Source organism: Convolutriloba macropyga, chromosome 7 (assembly GCF_964194025.1).
Source record: "Convolutriloba macropyga chromosome 7, txConMacr16.3, whole genome shotgun sequence".
In the NCBI taxonomy this organism is placed as follows: Eukaryota; Metazoa; Xenacoelomorpha; order Acoela; family Convolutidae; genus Convolutriloba; species Convolutriloba macropyga.
Window position 1 is genome coordinate 71,832,942 of NC_134474.1, and position 17,871 is coordinate 71,850,812.

The 17,871-nt window shown below is 33.0% G+C and overlaps 1 protein-coding gene across 1 annotated transcript; it reads right to left on the reverse strand.

The window, feature by feature from the left end:
• Positions 1 to 6,003: 6,003 nt before the first annotated feature.
• LOC142342510 (uncharacterized) lies at positions 6,004 to 17,609 on the reverse strand. The gene is made up of 3 exons (XM_075393858.1): positions 17,522 to 17,609; positions 9,494 to 9,864; positions 6,004 to 6,550 (listed from the first exon to the last, which is right to left on the reverse strand). The coding sequence occupies exons 2-3, from the start codon at positions 9,814 to 9,816 to the stop codon at positions 6,286 to 6,288; spliced, it is 588 nt and encodes a 195-aa protein (XP_075249973.1). The 5' UTR covers positions 9,817 to 9,864; positions 17,522 to 17,609; the 3' UTR covers positions 6,004 to 6,285.
• Between the last annotated feature and the right edge of the window lie 262 nt (positions 17,610 to 17,871).

Here is a 17,871-nt window from a genome sequence, read left to right on the forward strand (position 1 = left end):
TATAGTCCAATAGTGATCACAATGTAGTGTCTGACGCAAATATGCTTCGACACGCATTAGTGGGAAGCGAATTTTTGTTTCATCTGTTTTCTTGCTCAGTAAATTTTCTCCGCTCAATATATTCATCATACAGGGTTGTGAGTGGTATTATTATAAAGATTTTCAAGCGTAGAAATTAAATATGAGTATATATTTTTTTAATTTTGCATTTTCTCCGAGGAGTTAGGGTGGTTTAAAAGTTTGTGAACGTTAGTCTAACTTTCCCTGTTTTGTTCACACTTTTTGCGACATTTTTGCTTAAAAAATGATAAAATTTGTAGATTTATTGATTTTTTAAAGAAAAATGGGAGTTGGCGATTTGTTTGAACCGACTGCCTATTGGTTAATTTTTCAGCTGCGTTTTTGAAAATTCAGAATTTCTTTTTTTTAAATTGTCATCAAAAATGCATAATTGATCCATGTTATCCACTTGACCGTTAGGGCAGACAAAAAACTGCTATATGAATCTTCACTTACTCCGACAAGAGCTAATTGTTCTTCCGGTCTGGAAGAAAAAGGACAAATCAACAGCAGCATAGCAGAGAACTAATCTATAACAGCCGCTGTAAACAATTTTCATCATATAAATCAGGCGCAAAGTTTTGCAAAATATTTCAATAGTAAAATATCTCGAACAGTAAAAATCAATTACAGTTTCTTGAAATTATTTACTCTTGAACGGTAAATTAGTCGTCTGCGGTCTCTCTCTAAATGGAGCTGATATAAAAAAAATGCATAATTTATTTTTGTTATATTAAGATTATCGTTTGACAACACCACTAAAACGCAATTTTGTAGAAAAATTCAGTTTTTAACAGCCCTGGACTCGGATTGTATTTCGGACTGTCCACTTTAAAAGTTTTTGGAAATTTTATTGTCCTAAATACAGACAAGTCTTTTTTCAATTAGATGTTCACTAAATAAAAATTCCCATTTATGTTTAGATATGGTTCAATGAAAATGTATTGCATTTTTTGGTAAAGCTCATGGTCTCTATGGCTCCAACGTATGGTTTTCATAATTTTTAGGGAACTCTAGTGTCTAGCCAGCAATGATGCTGATTTTGGTAATTTTATGGTTACGTCTATCAAATGACAATTTCGGCATTGAAGAAGCTCTTAATGAATCTTTCTGATGGTCTACGTCGATACATGTTGGTCTCGTGTTATATATCTCCATAAGTATCCAGAAATCATTATATGTTTTATATATTTTGTTGTGTTCACTATGGTCGAACTAACATTTTTAGTAAGATTTACAACATTTATTCTATGTTAAAACAAATTTTAAAAAATCAAAATCATTTTCGTTCTAAAAGTGGAATGTTACACTTCAAACATTATTCGGATTGTAATGGGACACTGTAAAATTTTTTTGAATTATGTTCGCCTTTTTGTTTTTTTATGTTAGTTACAGACCAGAAAAAGTTCAAATCTAAGCTCAATTACTGATAGATTAAATTTGTGTGCACAAGAAGGCCACTGAAAAAAGATTACAATTCCAGCGTAATGTTTACGGTTTTTGGCTTCTGCACAGTCTGCGTAAAATTGTTTGTGAATTTTTGAGCTCTGCCTGTATTCGTTGTATATTTGTAGTCTTTTTACTCAGTCGCAGAATTGTTTTATCCAGTTTGCTTCTTGAGCAATAGCAAGTTAACCTATTGACCATTTGGGGGGCTTAAGGCTGTTAGTTCTTACAGTTTCAAAAAATTTTTATTCAAAATCCTTTTATCTTACTTCGGCCACTTTTTAGAGTCAGCAGAGAGACGGTGCCTTGTCTTTCAGGATGTTTCTTTGTATGGTTCACTGAAATTTTGATTATAATTAAAACTTTTAGTGATAAATTTATGCTTTTAAAGGCTTCGGCAACGTCTGCTCTCAAAATGTATTGTTTTTCTGATTTTCACCTTTATTTGTTCTTTTTGTAGTCGTACGACATTACGGAGAATGACAGTTCTCAATGCCTTTATGTTAAGGTATAAAAGGAAAAAATAAGGGATTCCAATTGATAGTAAATGGCTCTCAAGAATGTAATTCTTTTCAAGAAGTGTAACAGTAATTTTGGAGTTAGTCCTTTTTGTCTACTGGCTACTTGTTAATTTTTTAATGAAGACAGATTCCGTATTTTTTCTGGCAAAATGCAAGTCATGTCGTTCAGTTTAGTTTTTATTTGATGTTATTTTGTCTCCTCCACTAAGGGTTATTTTCAAAAAATCATGCGGACATTGGGTTTTTGTCGTAAGTAATGGCTTTTTTATTTGATTTTGTTGTTTGTCCCATGCTCTCCCGAATGGCAAGCATCACCTCTATTGTGTTATTTTGTATTTTATTTTAAAGTTTGAGCTGAAAACGATTTTTTTAAAGAAATGCACTATTTTTTGAACAATAAATTTTTTTTAATTTTCGATCTGTTCCTCATTTTGTGGAAAATTAAGTCAAAACTGTTGCTTGCTGATCGGGACCGGAGCAACATGAGCAAACGCACATTGCCCTCCTCCCTGACGAGCAACAAGAGCAAACGCACATTGCCCTCCTCCCTGACGTAGAAAAGTGCTGGTTATATGGGATTTTATGTTCCGACCCCACTTGTGGAGGGAGGAACTATATACTCAGTTGGAATTTTTTTGTTCAGACAGTTTTGGCCGATCGATATATTCATCGCAGAAAAATGTGAGTGGTATCATTAAAAAGCTCGTCCAGCGTAAAATTCAAAATTAAAAAATTTTATTGAATTTTGTCCTTTTCGAGGAGTTATCGAGGATTGAAGTTTTTTGTGAACACGGGATATTTGGCATGACTTTTTTCCCTTTTGATTTAACTTTTCTTCAAATTAAAACATTTTCTATAAAAATAGTATTTCAAAATTACATTTCACACCACAAATTGAATCATTTTTGAGTTCATATTAGACTAAAGGCGATAAAAAGACCAGTTCTTTTCTCATAGGGAAGTTCACTATCAAAAAAAGTTTCGAATTCTTTTTGAGAGCTCTTTTTTAGAAATCTTTGTATTTATTTTTGTTTTTTTTTAAGTCAACTAGAGACTAATCATTTATCGTATCAAAGTTTTGGTTAGGTCAAAATTTTCCTACAGTCAAATGAAGCCGTATGAACAAAAAAATTGTTTTCAAGGAATTTGATCATATTTTTTGGCTTCGACTCTTTGGTTTCGTAATGTTAAATGAAATTTCGATTTTATTTTTGAGGTGTTACTAAAATTTTGGAGTCTTATGGCATAGACCCAATCACTAAAAGGACAAAATAATTTGTAATGAGCATTAAGTAAACCTATCTAGAGCTTTGAGTGGAAAGCTAATGACTGTTAAGACTTCAGAAGTAAATTTTTGAAAAAATTTTCTAACATTAACAAATCATAAACATATTTTCGTGACTTTTAAGTCAGTTTCAGTCATAACAGGACCCCTTTCCTTCCCATAGCATCCAAAATTAATCTAGTTAATGATTTCATCTTCTAAATATCGGCTATAAGACTGGTATAATGCTGATAGGTCCCAATGTTTAGATAACACGTTCAAGGGATCACAGATAAAGTTTTCAGAGAAGAGCTTATGTTCTAAAGTGCTTCGACAATTTCTTCTCGCAGTTTTCTACGGATTTTTTTGATTTTTTTTGCCTGTATTTGTTGTTGCTTTCATAGTCAATGACTTGTTGACATTTCTTATTAAAATTATATGAATAACAAACACCCTTGTTGTTCCACTGAGGCATAATTAAGTGGTTTTTCTGGCTTCCTTTGAAAGCCATTGAATTTGATGGCGTTGATACTACGAGTTTCCTCAAAAATTTGGTGATTCTAATGTATGTGTTCATATTTGTTGAATTTTTTGGTCATACTGTTAAAAAAGAAGAAACCCATTGCTATAAACAAACTATTTGAAAATGGAAAAGTTTTCTCTGAATTCATTTTTTAATGCCTTCGAAACTTTTCTCGTTCAATTTTTTTCATTGAACTTGCTGTTTTTGCCTGTTTTTTTGTACCTTGGGTAGCTGTAAATTGCTGACCGGTCTCTTAAACCTCTAATTGAGGATTGAATGAATGAAGTTACACGTAGCAGAGAAGATATAGCGAGTAGTTTTTAAGTAAGATATCATACATTTTCAAAGATTTTTCAAGCTTTTCAGTTTTTGTTGTCTTTTTCGTCAACTTGTAATTTACTTTCATCATTGAGAGGTTCCATCTAAATTCTTGTATTTGAAATAATAACAAATCTTTTGATATTATGTCGTCACTGATATTTTGTTTGTTGGATAAAATGTGTTTTCATAAACGTTTTTTGAGTGGTCAATTTTCCTGTTTCTTTTTCTCTTCTTTCAGCACAATTGCGTTATATCAGATCACAATGGTTTTCAAATGTGGCCCAAGTAAACTTATTTAATCCCTCAGTATAAACTCGTTAGCTGAATTAGTATAAATAGCAGTTGAATTAAAAATGCAATATTCAGATGATAGCTAATGATTTTAATGGTATCAATTATTTGTGTTTTTGCAAATCAGTTGAAATTTTTGCGTTCTTCTGCATCATAAGTCCGTTTCTATGGCTGAGTCTAACAAAAACAGATCCTATTAGTTTCTTAATAACTTTTTAGTAAGTTTGTCAAGGAATATTTTATTAAAGGCTAATGATTTATAAGATTTTGAAATTTCTTGGTTTAAAAAATGTTGATTAATTTTTGAATTTTGCCCCGATATTCGTTCTCTTGGTCAACATGTTACCTAGTCTCTTCAAGGAAAATCTCCATCTGCTGTATAGTTAGGAAAAAGTAAATTTGTTTGATTAAGGTTTTATCTGATTGCATCTTGACGTTGTTACTAGCTGCTTTTAAATTTTTTGGAGTTTTTGCTGTGAAATTTTTGTTTTGGCTTATTTTTTTTTGCTCGTAGTCTCTTTAATGGCAGTTCTTTCTGGCACTGTAATGAGGAATGGCGTTAATTGATGTAATTAGTAGTTAGGTTGTGTAACAAACATCTATTTTCGTTATCTCTTCATTTGATTGATATTTAAGTTAAAAAATATAGATGTGCTCGGGTCGGAACATCATGTGCAAAGGCACATGAACGAGCCTCCTTATTTAATTTAAATTCAGCAAGAAGTACATAGATCTTGATGGATCTTTTTAGTGCCTTTTCAATATTGTTCGAAATGCGCTTAGGCGCTGATAGGTCTAATTTTACCAAACTTCAGGATTCTTGTCTTCATTTCTTATATGTTTCTATAAACACAGTTCAGCTTAGCAGGGGACGAATTCCTGGCAAACTCCTTTGAAGCCAGTAGTTTCTTAATGTGAGAATGGCTTCACAAAAGTTTGTTGAACACTCTAAATGGACTCAGAATTTAGGCAATCGAAATTTCGGGTCTTACCAGTTATAGCTCCCCCCCCCCACCACCACCACCAATCATGGCAAACATAGCACAATGGGGACTATAATGGGAAAGATCCCGAAATTGGTAAGGAAAGAGAGCAAGATTGGTCATGCATTTATTTTAATTTTAATTTTAATTTGGTATTTTCTAAATCAGTTGTAAGATAATAATTAAGGTCCATTTTTACTCTGTTGATTTTGGTTAACCATAGTTTCATTTTCTCCAGTCCTTTAAAATCCACAAAAAAAATTTATCGATTGTTTGAAAAAGCACCAACACTTTTTTGAAATTTTGCAGTTATTTCATGTGCTTTTCGGGGGTGTTAGCAAAGATTGACTTTTCCTATGGAGAAAACAAACTACGAGCACAGACCACCTGGGTTGATCATTATAAATTGAAACTACTATCCAAAAACACCATCAACGATTTTTACCGAATTTTACAAAGCAATACAACGGTCTCAATGCAACGTTCAGAACACCATTCAATATATGTGTAAAGCCAATATTTATTCCTGCGTATGTATGTTGTAGTGGATACTTAAATTAAAACGCCATACACAAAATCTTTCCAGGTCCGCTTCTTGGCTGTTAGGTGTGATCAACCCGGGTAAATTTAGCCCAAATATTGCATAGCCCAATGTTCAGATCTTAAAGTTTTTTCATAGAACTTTTCCAATTCGAGGTTTACAGAATGCCAAAATTGACTTTTCCTAATACAAATGTAACATTTTTATTGACAACTTTTATGACTGTCTTTTTGACGGATGATATTTGGATTTAAAATTGGCAGTGTAGATATGTATACACATAGAATATGCAGCTAGGCAAAGCATAGTTGTTAAGTAGTCAGGGTTTTCCAAGATCACATGAACAAAAACGGGTAAAGAGTAGGCCCGATTCTGGAGAGGGGAGTTTTGATTCGATAGTACTGATCCAAATGTCGGATGATATCGCTGGCAGCTGAAGAGATAGCAAAGTTTCGTTTGGCATCCCGGGTTTTGGTGCTGTTGCTTCCGTCATCCCCGTCATCTTGGTCCCTCTTGGGTATTTTGGGAAGGGTGGGCAGGGTCATCCGGGGCAGGAAGTCTTTATCTCTGGGTGTGAAAGTATCCCCTTCTTCCGATATTCTAGCAGGACCAATCAAAAAAGGCATCATTAAAAACCAAATCATCAATTTTGAACATCTACGAATTTTTGAATTAAAACGACTAATCAAAAATTTCTCTCCGAGTACAGATCAAAAACAAAGGCAGAAACCTACTCGATCTTTATGGGACACATTTTGAAAAAACTTGAAAGAATCCAAAATTTGCCAGTCTTACGTGATATTCTGGGCAATTCTATGGCAATGGAAATAAACCTCCCCCAACCCTTCCTAGGTGGCTAATCAGCTTGAGCACCCCTAATCGTACCATTTGCAGTTTGACCTTAATTCCTTAAATATCATTTTTAATTAAAAAGAGAAGTATTAGTTGTTTGCACGGCTTTGCTTTAGGGATGTGATGTACAAACTCATATGACTGCACAGTGAAGCAAAACCGATTGCAACTTAACAGCTCATCATACTTTGATTTTGATTTTCTTGATAGCGTTACTCACTTTGTGGCACGTAAGATCATGTTGAGCCAACATTTTGTAGCAGTAGAAATACCGCCATCCAATCAGAGACTGAGAATACACTTTCTCTTTTATATAGAGAGAACTCCACTAACTATAGTCAGTCTATTAGAGTAGATGCACGATGTGCGTATCTCTGACTCCGGTGTTACTCTTTATAGTCACCGTTATAATTGAAATATACCTCCAGTGTTTTACCGAGTCGGTTAGTCTGAGAGATATAGGTAAGCCTACTTCGCGCGTAGAAATAAGTAGCCCTAACTATTTACACCTTAAGGCTGTAAAAGGAGCCCACATCGGGTCTGCCTTAATTTAATTAATACTGCAACGTTTTCAAATTTTTCTTGATCAAATGCCTAATATTTTTAGACATGTAAAATGATCCTGCAAATTCTCACTAATTCTGTTGTTTTTTTACCAAAAAGTTTTTCAAAATTTTGCCAAGACAAATTTTTGTTTTGCCGGACATAATTCCATAAATAGACAATTGATATAGCCCATGCAGTCAAAACATTTTTAAGGTTGAGTATGAAATGTTTTTAAATCCAACTCTAACAGTAGATATCTTTTTTGCCATAAATTTAGGCGACTTAAATCTCTTTCAATTGTTCCTCAGAAGCTTTTGACCAATTATGGCTCAAAAACTTTCCCTAAAAACCAACTATTTACATCAAGCTCAATCGTCTTGTTTTTATCACAGCTGCAAAAATAGACCGCACCATCGAGCGAATGCCAATCGAGTTGGTGAGCTGTGCTCTGAAAGACAAATATACAGAGCGAACACGATTAAACTACGGTTAACAAGGATTAGAAACAAGAAAGCGCTGATATATGCCTCAATCCTTTTAGCAACAACCTCCCAGCCTAAACGGTGTCACCATTAGCTCAAAAAAATTGAGACAACTTATAAAAACATTCAGTTCGAATATTTGCCCCATTTTGCTTAGCTGGTTGAAATAAGATTTATTTTTTGCTGAAAAGTCGCTAAATTCTCTTCGTCTCTATTCTTAATTGAGTAGTCTCAAAGTACACTTTAGAACATTATTCCTAGTTGACCAGTTGGCTCTGGTGAAAATGCCAAGCGGAACCGCAATTATCGTGTCAACTTCAAAAGAATCTTTGAATTAACCCCCAAAAACAATGCTCAGAACTCGGGTTTCTCAAAACTTTCATCCGATCTAAAAATTTTTCCAAAGAGAGCCTGAACTGAACACAACATATTCCCTTTAACCAACTGTGAAATCCGTCACTATATTCGACTCGAGAAATTAAAAAAATTTCGTAAGCATTAACCACTAAACACGAAACTTGCAAAAAATCAAAATGTGAAAAAAGTTGGGTCGACAGAATCACAGCAGAGAAAACTCTTCCGTAAATAGTACTGACTCAACTAATCTAGAGGAATAAATACCAGAACTATTTCACAAAATTTTTGAGACCAAGTTAAAGCATTGCAATGAACTGAACCAAATAGTTGTGATGTGATTTATGGTTCACCTTGTTTACCTACTCTCGGTTTCCCCAAGAAACTGGATTTTTAACACCTAAAATTTTGAAAACGCAGCTATGAAAATTTGAGCAATTTAATCTCTATTTTAGCAATCAGCAGAGCCTCAATAGATTTTTTTAATTCCTTTTGAATATGTTTTTCGAAAGAGAAGAATGTAAAACTGTCATAAAGAATGTAAGTTCTTCTACAATTGATGAAATAGAATTGGTGACAATAACCAAAAATTTTGCTCAACAACTTTTGCCGATTATAATGAGATTATTTGTCCGTATTCTCTAAAATATTCGTATTCAGTAAAATTCTATATGTTTATAATTATTAAGCCCTTAATGTGTTCTTTCGTTCTCGAGACGTTGACGCACAAAATTAACTGAATCAAAATTATAGTTTTCAGTCGTTGAGCTTTTAGTTTTTACTCTTTTTTTACAAAACCTGTTCTGAAAAACAGTGATTAAAATTAAGTAAGTTGATAATTAAGTTGACAATTAGTTGACAATTAAGAGTACTAACTAATGAGTTGATAAAAGCTCCAAAGTTCTTCATTTTGCTCCTTCAAGTTTTTTTAAAAATTCTTTGGAACGTTTAAACTTTTTTGGCCGGAATCAAGTTGGATCTTATTTCTTCTAAGAAACAGGTTAACAGATTAAATGATTTCCATAAAAATAAGAGTATTTTTGAATGAATAGGGGTTCAGGCAGGAACTTCATAGGACCCAATGCAACATAGAATTTGCTCACCATACAACTCTATCTGCATGATTTTTTCGATTGCGATTATTAAATTTTGATAATCGCACTTTTCTGAAATTTTTGTTTAAAAATTGAACCCAAAATTTTCACTATTGTTAAAAGTTTAAAAATTGAACCCAAAATTTTCACTACCGTTTTCCTTTTCAGCGTCAAAATTGGCGCTGAGAAAGAATATTTTATCAATTCAATGATGCCTTTTGTCAATGCAGTCAACACAATGGAGAGCATCTTCTTCAAAGTAGCGCATTCTTAGGAACACATTAGTAGGTGATGAACTTCCACTTCTAACACCACCTGCACTTCTAGAACCCCCCTTGTGCACCATCACACCTGCTGACGACCCCCCAATTGACAAACCCAGCGAGAGGACAGACATCCAGAAGAGAGCCCCACGTTGAAAACCGAAGGGGTGCATCAGGAGGCTATGAAAGTTGTTGACCTTTGACATCGTTGTATGACGTTTGGGGTGTTTGACCGAGAGGGTATGCTGAGAATTGTAAGTGCTCCGTCTGGTCATAGTTGAGATGCAGTAGCAAATATTGGCCAGGGTGTTGCTTAGTTGGCACTAAAACGATGAAGACTTGAAATTGATTCCTTTTTGTTTCGCTTATTCAAGGTACATAAAGTAGAAGCACAAACCAAAAAGATGTACGGTTGAAATTTTCAAGACATTGCCTTTTGATCACAGATTAGCTTGAGCGTCACGGGGGGGGGAGGGAGGGAGGGAGGGAGAGGAAGGGCGGAGCGGGGGGAGGGGGGAGGGGGGCTGGAGTGCGGGGTGAAGTCTGATTAGAGGCCAAATTCCTGAAAAAATTCTTGATCACAGAGGGTAAAGTCTGGAAAACCCGGCCGCAAACTGCAAGCTGCGAAGACCGATCGCTCATTTCATTTGTCATACAAATAGGCCGTGGAACATAACGATCGACGGGAAACTACACTGAGCTATCAAACGCACTGACAATCTAGAATTATTTTGAGAAAAGATGAGCTCTTAATATTGAAGTGATAGACCTGAATAATTTTTTTTGGTAGTTTTCAGTTTTTAATCTTTTGTTGGGTAGGGTTAGAGAGCCTGCGTGCCAAAAGTGATCAAAGCTTTAACAAGAACTATAAATATAAACATTTCTTTATTAATATCGTTTTTTTTAATAATCAGTGTGAGCAGTTAGTTATCTATTGCTTTTACTCCATCCTTAGATTATGTCTGAATGTTGTTTTAACTACACATGCTTTGATGCTATCAAAACCAACAGTCGGGAGCACAGCATTACTTCTGTATGTTAAAAACCAGTTGTGGATGATAATTTTTTTAATTAACAATACTGTCATGTATTAGACCAGTAGACCATTACGTGTGTGCGAATATTGTTTTAATATTGTCCTTGCGTGTAACAAAAGGAATACAATTCATAGAGAAAAATTTGAGAAGTAAATCAAAACTTATGACGTAGAGATTAAAAGTCTGTTGGAAATTAGGAGGTTCGAATTAAGTTTTCTTCATACAGATACATAAAAATTAGTCGCAAAAAACATTAATGTTTGTTTTTTTTCCATCTTATCAGACCTAAAAAGAACCAATAATTCCTGAACGATTGATTTTTATTCGAAAAAAAAATCCTTCTGAAGCGCGCAAAATAATAACTAAAACTTTTAATATTTTAAAAGCTCCAGGTTTCCAAAAATCGGTTTTCTGCTTTGCATTTTTAGTGAAATATTATTAATAGTTTTGTACTTTTTTCTAGCCGTAAAGTTTTGTCTATAAACAAAATCAACAGCAAAAATAGCTGATCATTTTTAAACATTAAGCCGTGCTTGTTTTAAGGAAATTTGTGCATAATTTTTTGTCCCGATAGAACATAACCGCTAATTTTTAGAGCCAATGATATTGTACAAATACGAAAACAAGAAAAATCAGTAACCTGAAACGAGTGAGCTGCGGAGCATAAGTTGTGAAAAACTTTTGGCATAAACTGTGAAAAACGAAAATGCTCCTATTGCAACAAACATGAAATTCAGCAAAGATTTTCTTGAACGTATGTCTTTAAAAAACAGTTGTGAATTTTGCCAAATTCAATGGAGCTTCGAAATTTAAACTATAAGTAAATTTCAAACATTTCTGGTTGCTACTAGTTTCAGGTTTGTAGAGAAAAACTTATTCTCCGGCATTTCCCATTCTTTGAATTCAGTCGTTTTTAACTATGATAAATTTGAACAGTTGATGAAATAATAGGTCAAAAAACTTGATTAGGTAAAGCCTATATTTATAACCAATAACTCAGAATTTGGCATTAATATTTTGTTGACATTAGGTGAGTACCAATTAAGACATTTAGAAGTGGTTCTTCGGAAACCAATTGACGCTACAATGTACTGCTATAACTACTACTTCGAAACCCAGTTGTCCCAAACAATTATCTTTACATAAAAATGAGTTTCCAAAAATTTGTTGGGTTGTTTCAAAAACTATATTACATCGTTTCCACAGCTTTCTTTTATATCGCAGCAAAGAATTTTGTTATGATAAGAGGGAAAACAAAAAAAAAGTTTATTAAAAACAGATATCAGAGCTATTGCGGGGATATTAGAGTTTATTAAAAAGTTTAAGCTTAGATAGGGGATGGACCAAGGTTACAATGCGTAGACATTTTAAAGAAATAGTTTGCTATTCGGAACTGTGATGATTTAATATAACATTTTGGATTTTTGCTTAAAATTCTTAAATTAGACCAGATGAGAAAAAGTTGCGCTTTTTTATCTTAATAAATACAAGTCAGCCAGAAAACTAAAAATGTCTTTTGCTCATAAAATACTTCGTAAATTTAATCACCGCTCCTTCAATCCGCTAATTAAGAGAATAGGGTCTAGTCCGAATAAAAGACGGGGTATGACAAAAAACTATTGAAATTTTTGTCAATGAATGAACTGGTAAGACCGACGAAAGAAGCTCGTCTACTTACAATTTTATCCAGTCGAGTGTTTTGGCAGATTTTACGGTCAATCAATTCTATCATAGTGTACAAAACACAACAAATTTTTTCCACGAAGTAGTCCCACATTTTTCCCCACGAAGTCCAAATTGTTCCTGATTCTGTTTCAGAATTGCAAAATGCCAAACTGTGTCGTCGGTTCAGTTACAAAAATATGAAGCTTAAATATTTCAAAAGACATAAAAGTTCAAAATTATGACTAACAGTTACTAAAAAAGAAGTCACAAGGCATAAGCTATTCGCTAAAGCACGAAAAAGAAGAAGTTCATTTTCCGCAAATAAAAAAGAGAGTGAGTCAGGCTAATTAAAAATTCAAACTTAGAAAATATGATATTTTGTAAAGCAAATAGCTATTCAAAAAAGTTTGAGCTCAATTCTGCGTCCGTTTGAACTTAATGTTGAGTTTGCGTTTGAGGCAAAAAGTCGATCAGTCGTATACTGTTAGTGCTGCAGTGAAACCTGGAAGCCTTTTCAGTTCTAAAAACTTCTAAATGTCATTTTAAAAGTTCACAAAGGAATTTTCTTCCCTTGAACGAGTAACATCAAAACCCACGACATTTAATACCTTATATGCTAGGAAAAGTTTAACTGAGAAAGAAGCCTTAGGGTTCAATTTACTATGATAGGTTTTGTTTCCGACATTTTCTTCGAATTGCGTCACGCACGTCGAAAAGAGCAAAATATAATTTTTCACAGAATAAACGAGCATGGATCGAACAAAATGGGTTATCAACCCTTGCTCAGATTTAATCCATCGCTAAGATGAGTAATTTTGGGAAATTTCAACTTTTAACGTGCAAAAAATCAAACAAACAAAAACTTTTGAAACTTCTTTTTTCATCTTTTTTTCTTGAATATTTTCCCGGTGTTTTCATGGATAGTGCAACAGATTTACCACAGTGATAAGTCATCATAGGAAAACTGGGAAACTGTCCAATAGTGCTAAATTTTAAATATCAATTCTTAAATCAAACTTTAAACCAAAGTGACCAAATTTTGAATACACGGCAAATTGACTTTAAAAACTGGAAACCATGAAAGTGTTTAATTCTTCGGTGTGTCATTTTCCGGAGCCTAAGAAATGTAGTTCATGAAATGGCCAAAAGTTGCAGTAAAAACCATTTACGATGTGAACCAGTCTTTTTTTTGAAATTTTCCCGCCTACTAGGTCATTACTTTCCTGGAAAAATTGAACTAGCTTTGGCTTTGATTCCAATCTAACTTCTTTGAATTTAGAAATTGGTATACGGTTCCAAAAAAAAAGATAATAAAATCAACAAATGAAACATTCATTAATTGAATTTTGTGCTTCATCTTTTGAAACGTTAGTTTATGGCTTGTCATTTTGCTCTTTTGGATGCAAAAATCTCTGAAATCCAATAAAATCACCCAATACTGACAAGTTGCTAAAAGAGAATTTATTAATGAATTATGTAAAAGTACTTTAGAAACATATTGTGAAAAATATTTTCCGGGAATAGTTATTAAAATTCTTAATATAACTGCTCTGTTAATAAAATTGCATAAACTTGAATATTTAGTGTTCATTTTCTAAAAATATGCCAAAAAGTGATAGAATAGAAAAAAGGGTATACTATGAGAAAAATCAACAAAAGTTCTGCAAAATTATTGAACAGAAAATACAAAAACCCGGTCTACTTGTAACAAATTAAAAACATTATATACACTTCTTGACAGAGACAAAATTTCGGAAAAATATACTTTTTTTCTTGTTTTTCACTTGTCGGGCTTTCTGATAACACCCATCACAATTATTTCTATTAAATGTATCGATCATCAGCTATTGACTGAACAAAAACAATGCTCAGTCAGATAGATACATATAAAAGAGATGGACTACAATTCAGTTGTCCCGTCGCCTCTACAAACAACGAAGTTCAAAATTCATACATCGTGATTTATTTCTATAAGGATGGATTAGGATATATTGAAAAATTTTTTTTGAAACCCTTGCAACTTAAAAACTAAAACCTTAAACCCTTATTCTTGGCAAGAAAGCTGACTCGAGCAAGCTGACCCGAGCAAATTGACTCGATCAGCAAAATATTTCCATTTTTAAGCCATATCTTTAAAATTTTCAATTTTCAGAGACGTTTATTCATTTTCTTAGAGAAAAAACTGTTGCTCAATGATTCAAACTCTGCTAGATGACTAATTTTTTTGGAATCTTAAAAATTATGCAAAGCGAAGTATTGAAACTTTTTGTATTTAAATTTCTTAGGGAAATATATATGTTCCGAATATTATAATATTTAAGATAACACACTTTTTTAAGATAACAGACCTCAAGACTCAAACAAAATTAATAAAAGTATCCAAAAAGAAGAAAAAAACGTGTTTCTAAGTCAAGCACAGTTTCAGGCAAAACATTTAAGTGAAATTCAAGCAGAATGTTTTTTGACTTTTTCAGGCACATTTATTTTAACAACTTCTTCTATGTTGAGACAAAAATTGACACTACGTTTCCTTTCAAAATTTGATTTCTAAGCAGAAAACAAAAATTCTCCCAGCAAATTGAACCAATTCTTCAAAATTCAGCTGTTTATCAAGTTTGTTTGCAAGAAGGCTAAAACAAAGCTCTAGAATATAACATTATATAACATTTTCATAGAAAAGACTTCGTGTAACTACTCAAGTCATTGTGATATACAAAAATGCGCAAGAAAAAATTCGGAAAAGTACTTTTTTAACTTATTCTTCAATTGACGGGCTTTTAAATGGTACCCATCACGATTCGCTTCAGTAAAAACATTCATTGGCCGCAATTGGTTGAAAATAAAACAATTCAGTTCTCAGTTCTTCTCCTCTTGCCTCACTAAGTGGGATCGGAACAATTAAATGCCCAATCAGATAGATAAATATAAAAAAATAAACAGATATTCAGTTTTCTGGTCCCCTCTACAAACGACGAAGTTATTCAAAATTTATGCATGGTGAACAATTTCTATTTGAAACACTTGCAACCTAGGAACCCAAAACTTTAAGACCTTAAACGTCTCATTGAAAATTGAAACAATTCTTCAAAGTTCAGCTGTTTATCAATTTTGTTAGTAAGTACTCTAAAACAAAGCTATAGAAAAAAATTATTATTAATTTGCTTTTTTCTAAATTTTCGATTATTTGCGTTAAAAAGACTTTCATAATTAGGTGCTGGTTTTATCATCTTTTTCCGAAGATTCGCTAATTTGGCGGTAACCGTTCGAATCATTGTGATACGAAAAAAAGTTCAACGCAGTTTGGATATGATAGGCAAACCTCAGGACATCCATTTTTGGTCACAAACTTAAATGGCGCAAGACTGGTACGATCATGCTTTTGTATCAACAATTTTTGAAAAAGACAGACTTTTAAGTCTAATTTTCTTTTAAGCCTTAGCAATAAAGTCAAATAGATTGTTTAGTCACAAGATCAGCGCAAAAAATATTGAGTGCTGAAAATTTTCATGTTTTTATCATGCTACGAGTTACAATATAATTTTGTTACCATAATAAAAATTTGACATTGAAGTTTTTATATCAAATTTGAAAAAATAGATACCAACAATCATCTGGTTCTGCAAATCTTTCTTTTTCAGAGCTCAATAATTGATTGTCAGAAGTAAACTCAGTTTCAGTAAAAGTCATTATGATATATCCCCAGACTATTGAGAATTTTTTGTGTAAGATTTTACAAATAACTTACAAAATTGTCTTGTAAGTACCTATAAGATTTTGCGTCGCCTGACTAAAACTTTGTAAGACAAATTATCAGGTTCTACACGATAAAAAATTTTTATCAGTTCCGATAAGATCTTACACGATAAATGTTTACTTTTGTCAGATCTTACAAGATAAAAATGCTGCCTGACAATAAGTGTTTATCGAGCTAGATCTAACGAGAATCTTATAAGATCTTGTAAGATAAACATTCGGAAAGCTCTGACTCCTTCTTTTTGATAAGATTTTAATCAGATCTTATACGATAAAACTTCTTTAAGCATGACTTGTTCTTCATATTGAAGACCATTCAAGGTTGTTTTCAGGCAGTAGCCAAAAGGCTACACATGCAACACTTAAGTTTCAGAGCAACAAAGAGAAAATTATTCTATATTGTCTTTAGAGACTTATAAGATATTGTCAAAACGGTTATTCGAGTGTTGTTCGAGGGACTTTTTCTGAGGTAGTAATTATCAAACTAGGCTGTAAAATTTTTTCAAAGACTAAAACTATCTTGGACTGCTAAGTTTAGCCATAGTACCTAGGTAAGACTCAGAATAATACTGCCGTCAAAATAGAATCAACAAACATTTTTTGTTTCAAAATTGGTAATTTGTCCGATTATTTTTTACTTTCGTAGGAACTTGACTGCGTTATACGCTTATGTCTTATCAGATGTTACACGATAAAAACTCAGCCATATGTGAACTTTTATCGTGTAAGATATGATAATATACTTATCAGATCTTATAAGATAACAATTCAGCAAAATTGAATAATTGTCTTGTAAGATCTGATAAGTATCTTATCAGATCTTACACGATTAAACTTCACGTAGCGCAAATTTTTTAATCGTGTAAGACCTTATCTGGTCTTACACGATCAAAAATTTGCCCTACGTGAAGTTTAATCGTTCTGATTTTTGTTCAGCATCTTATCAGATCTTATACGATAAAAATTCCAGAATCACTGTGGATTGTAAATAGTTAGTGAAAAACGAATAAGATAGGGCAAACTATCTTCTCATGGAGGCAAAGTGGACAAAATTGCTACCAGCTGAGCATTTTTAACAGAAAAATTACACCTATTTGTTTGGGAAAATACTAGTTTTGGGAAATATTATTAGCCACACTGCGTAAGCTGGTTATAAAATATAACCAGAAATCAAATGAATCTTTTAATAGCGATATTTGAAAGCACTTGGGTCAAAACTTTTTTTGCTAACTGAAAATTTTGAAAAATTGGTCCATGAAAAGGTGATGATAATTACATAATACAGCTGAATACAAAATACCCAGATTTTTTATCACAAAGCTACCATATTTCTACTGGGCAGGATTTATCTATAGAAAAGAATTCTTTCGCCAGTTAGAGATAAAGTGAAAAGAAAGTGGCCAGTTAAACAGCCATGCGACGAAATGCCAAAAAAATTGGAGCATGACTGGGATAGCTAGAGATAATTTCCCCCTTCATTATGAATGGCTTCTCCCATTCATAATTTACTACTTTTGACTCTTACCTTTTATTGTTTTGTGGGAGCAGTTTTGTTGTTATTTTAATAACTTACAAATTCCCCTCATTTCCCCCAAATAGTGAAAGTAACTAAGGTAGCTAATTCAAGTTCAAATAGAGCGTTGACATTTGTAATTCCTGACGCGCTCTTATCCAGAGACAATTTAAGGCGCCTTCGAGAAACTTTATCGACATGGAACCTTCTTTTATGAAGAAAAAAACTATTAAATAATTAAACTTTTTTTACTTACACCGCGCCTCTAATTACAACTTAGTAACTTATATTCTTTATACATTCCCACAGTTTCTCTAAGTTAGCTTTTATTCCTACACTGTACACAGAACCAGAACAGCTTA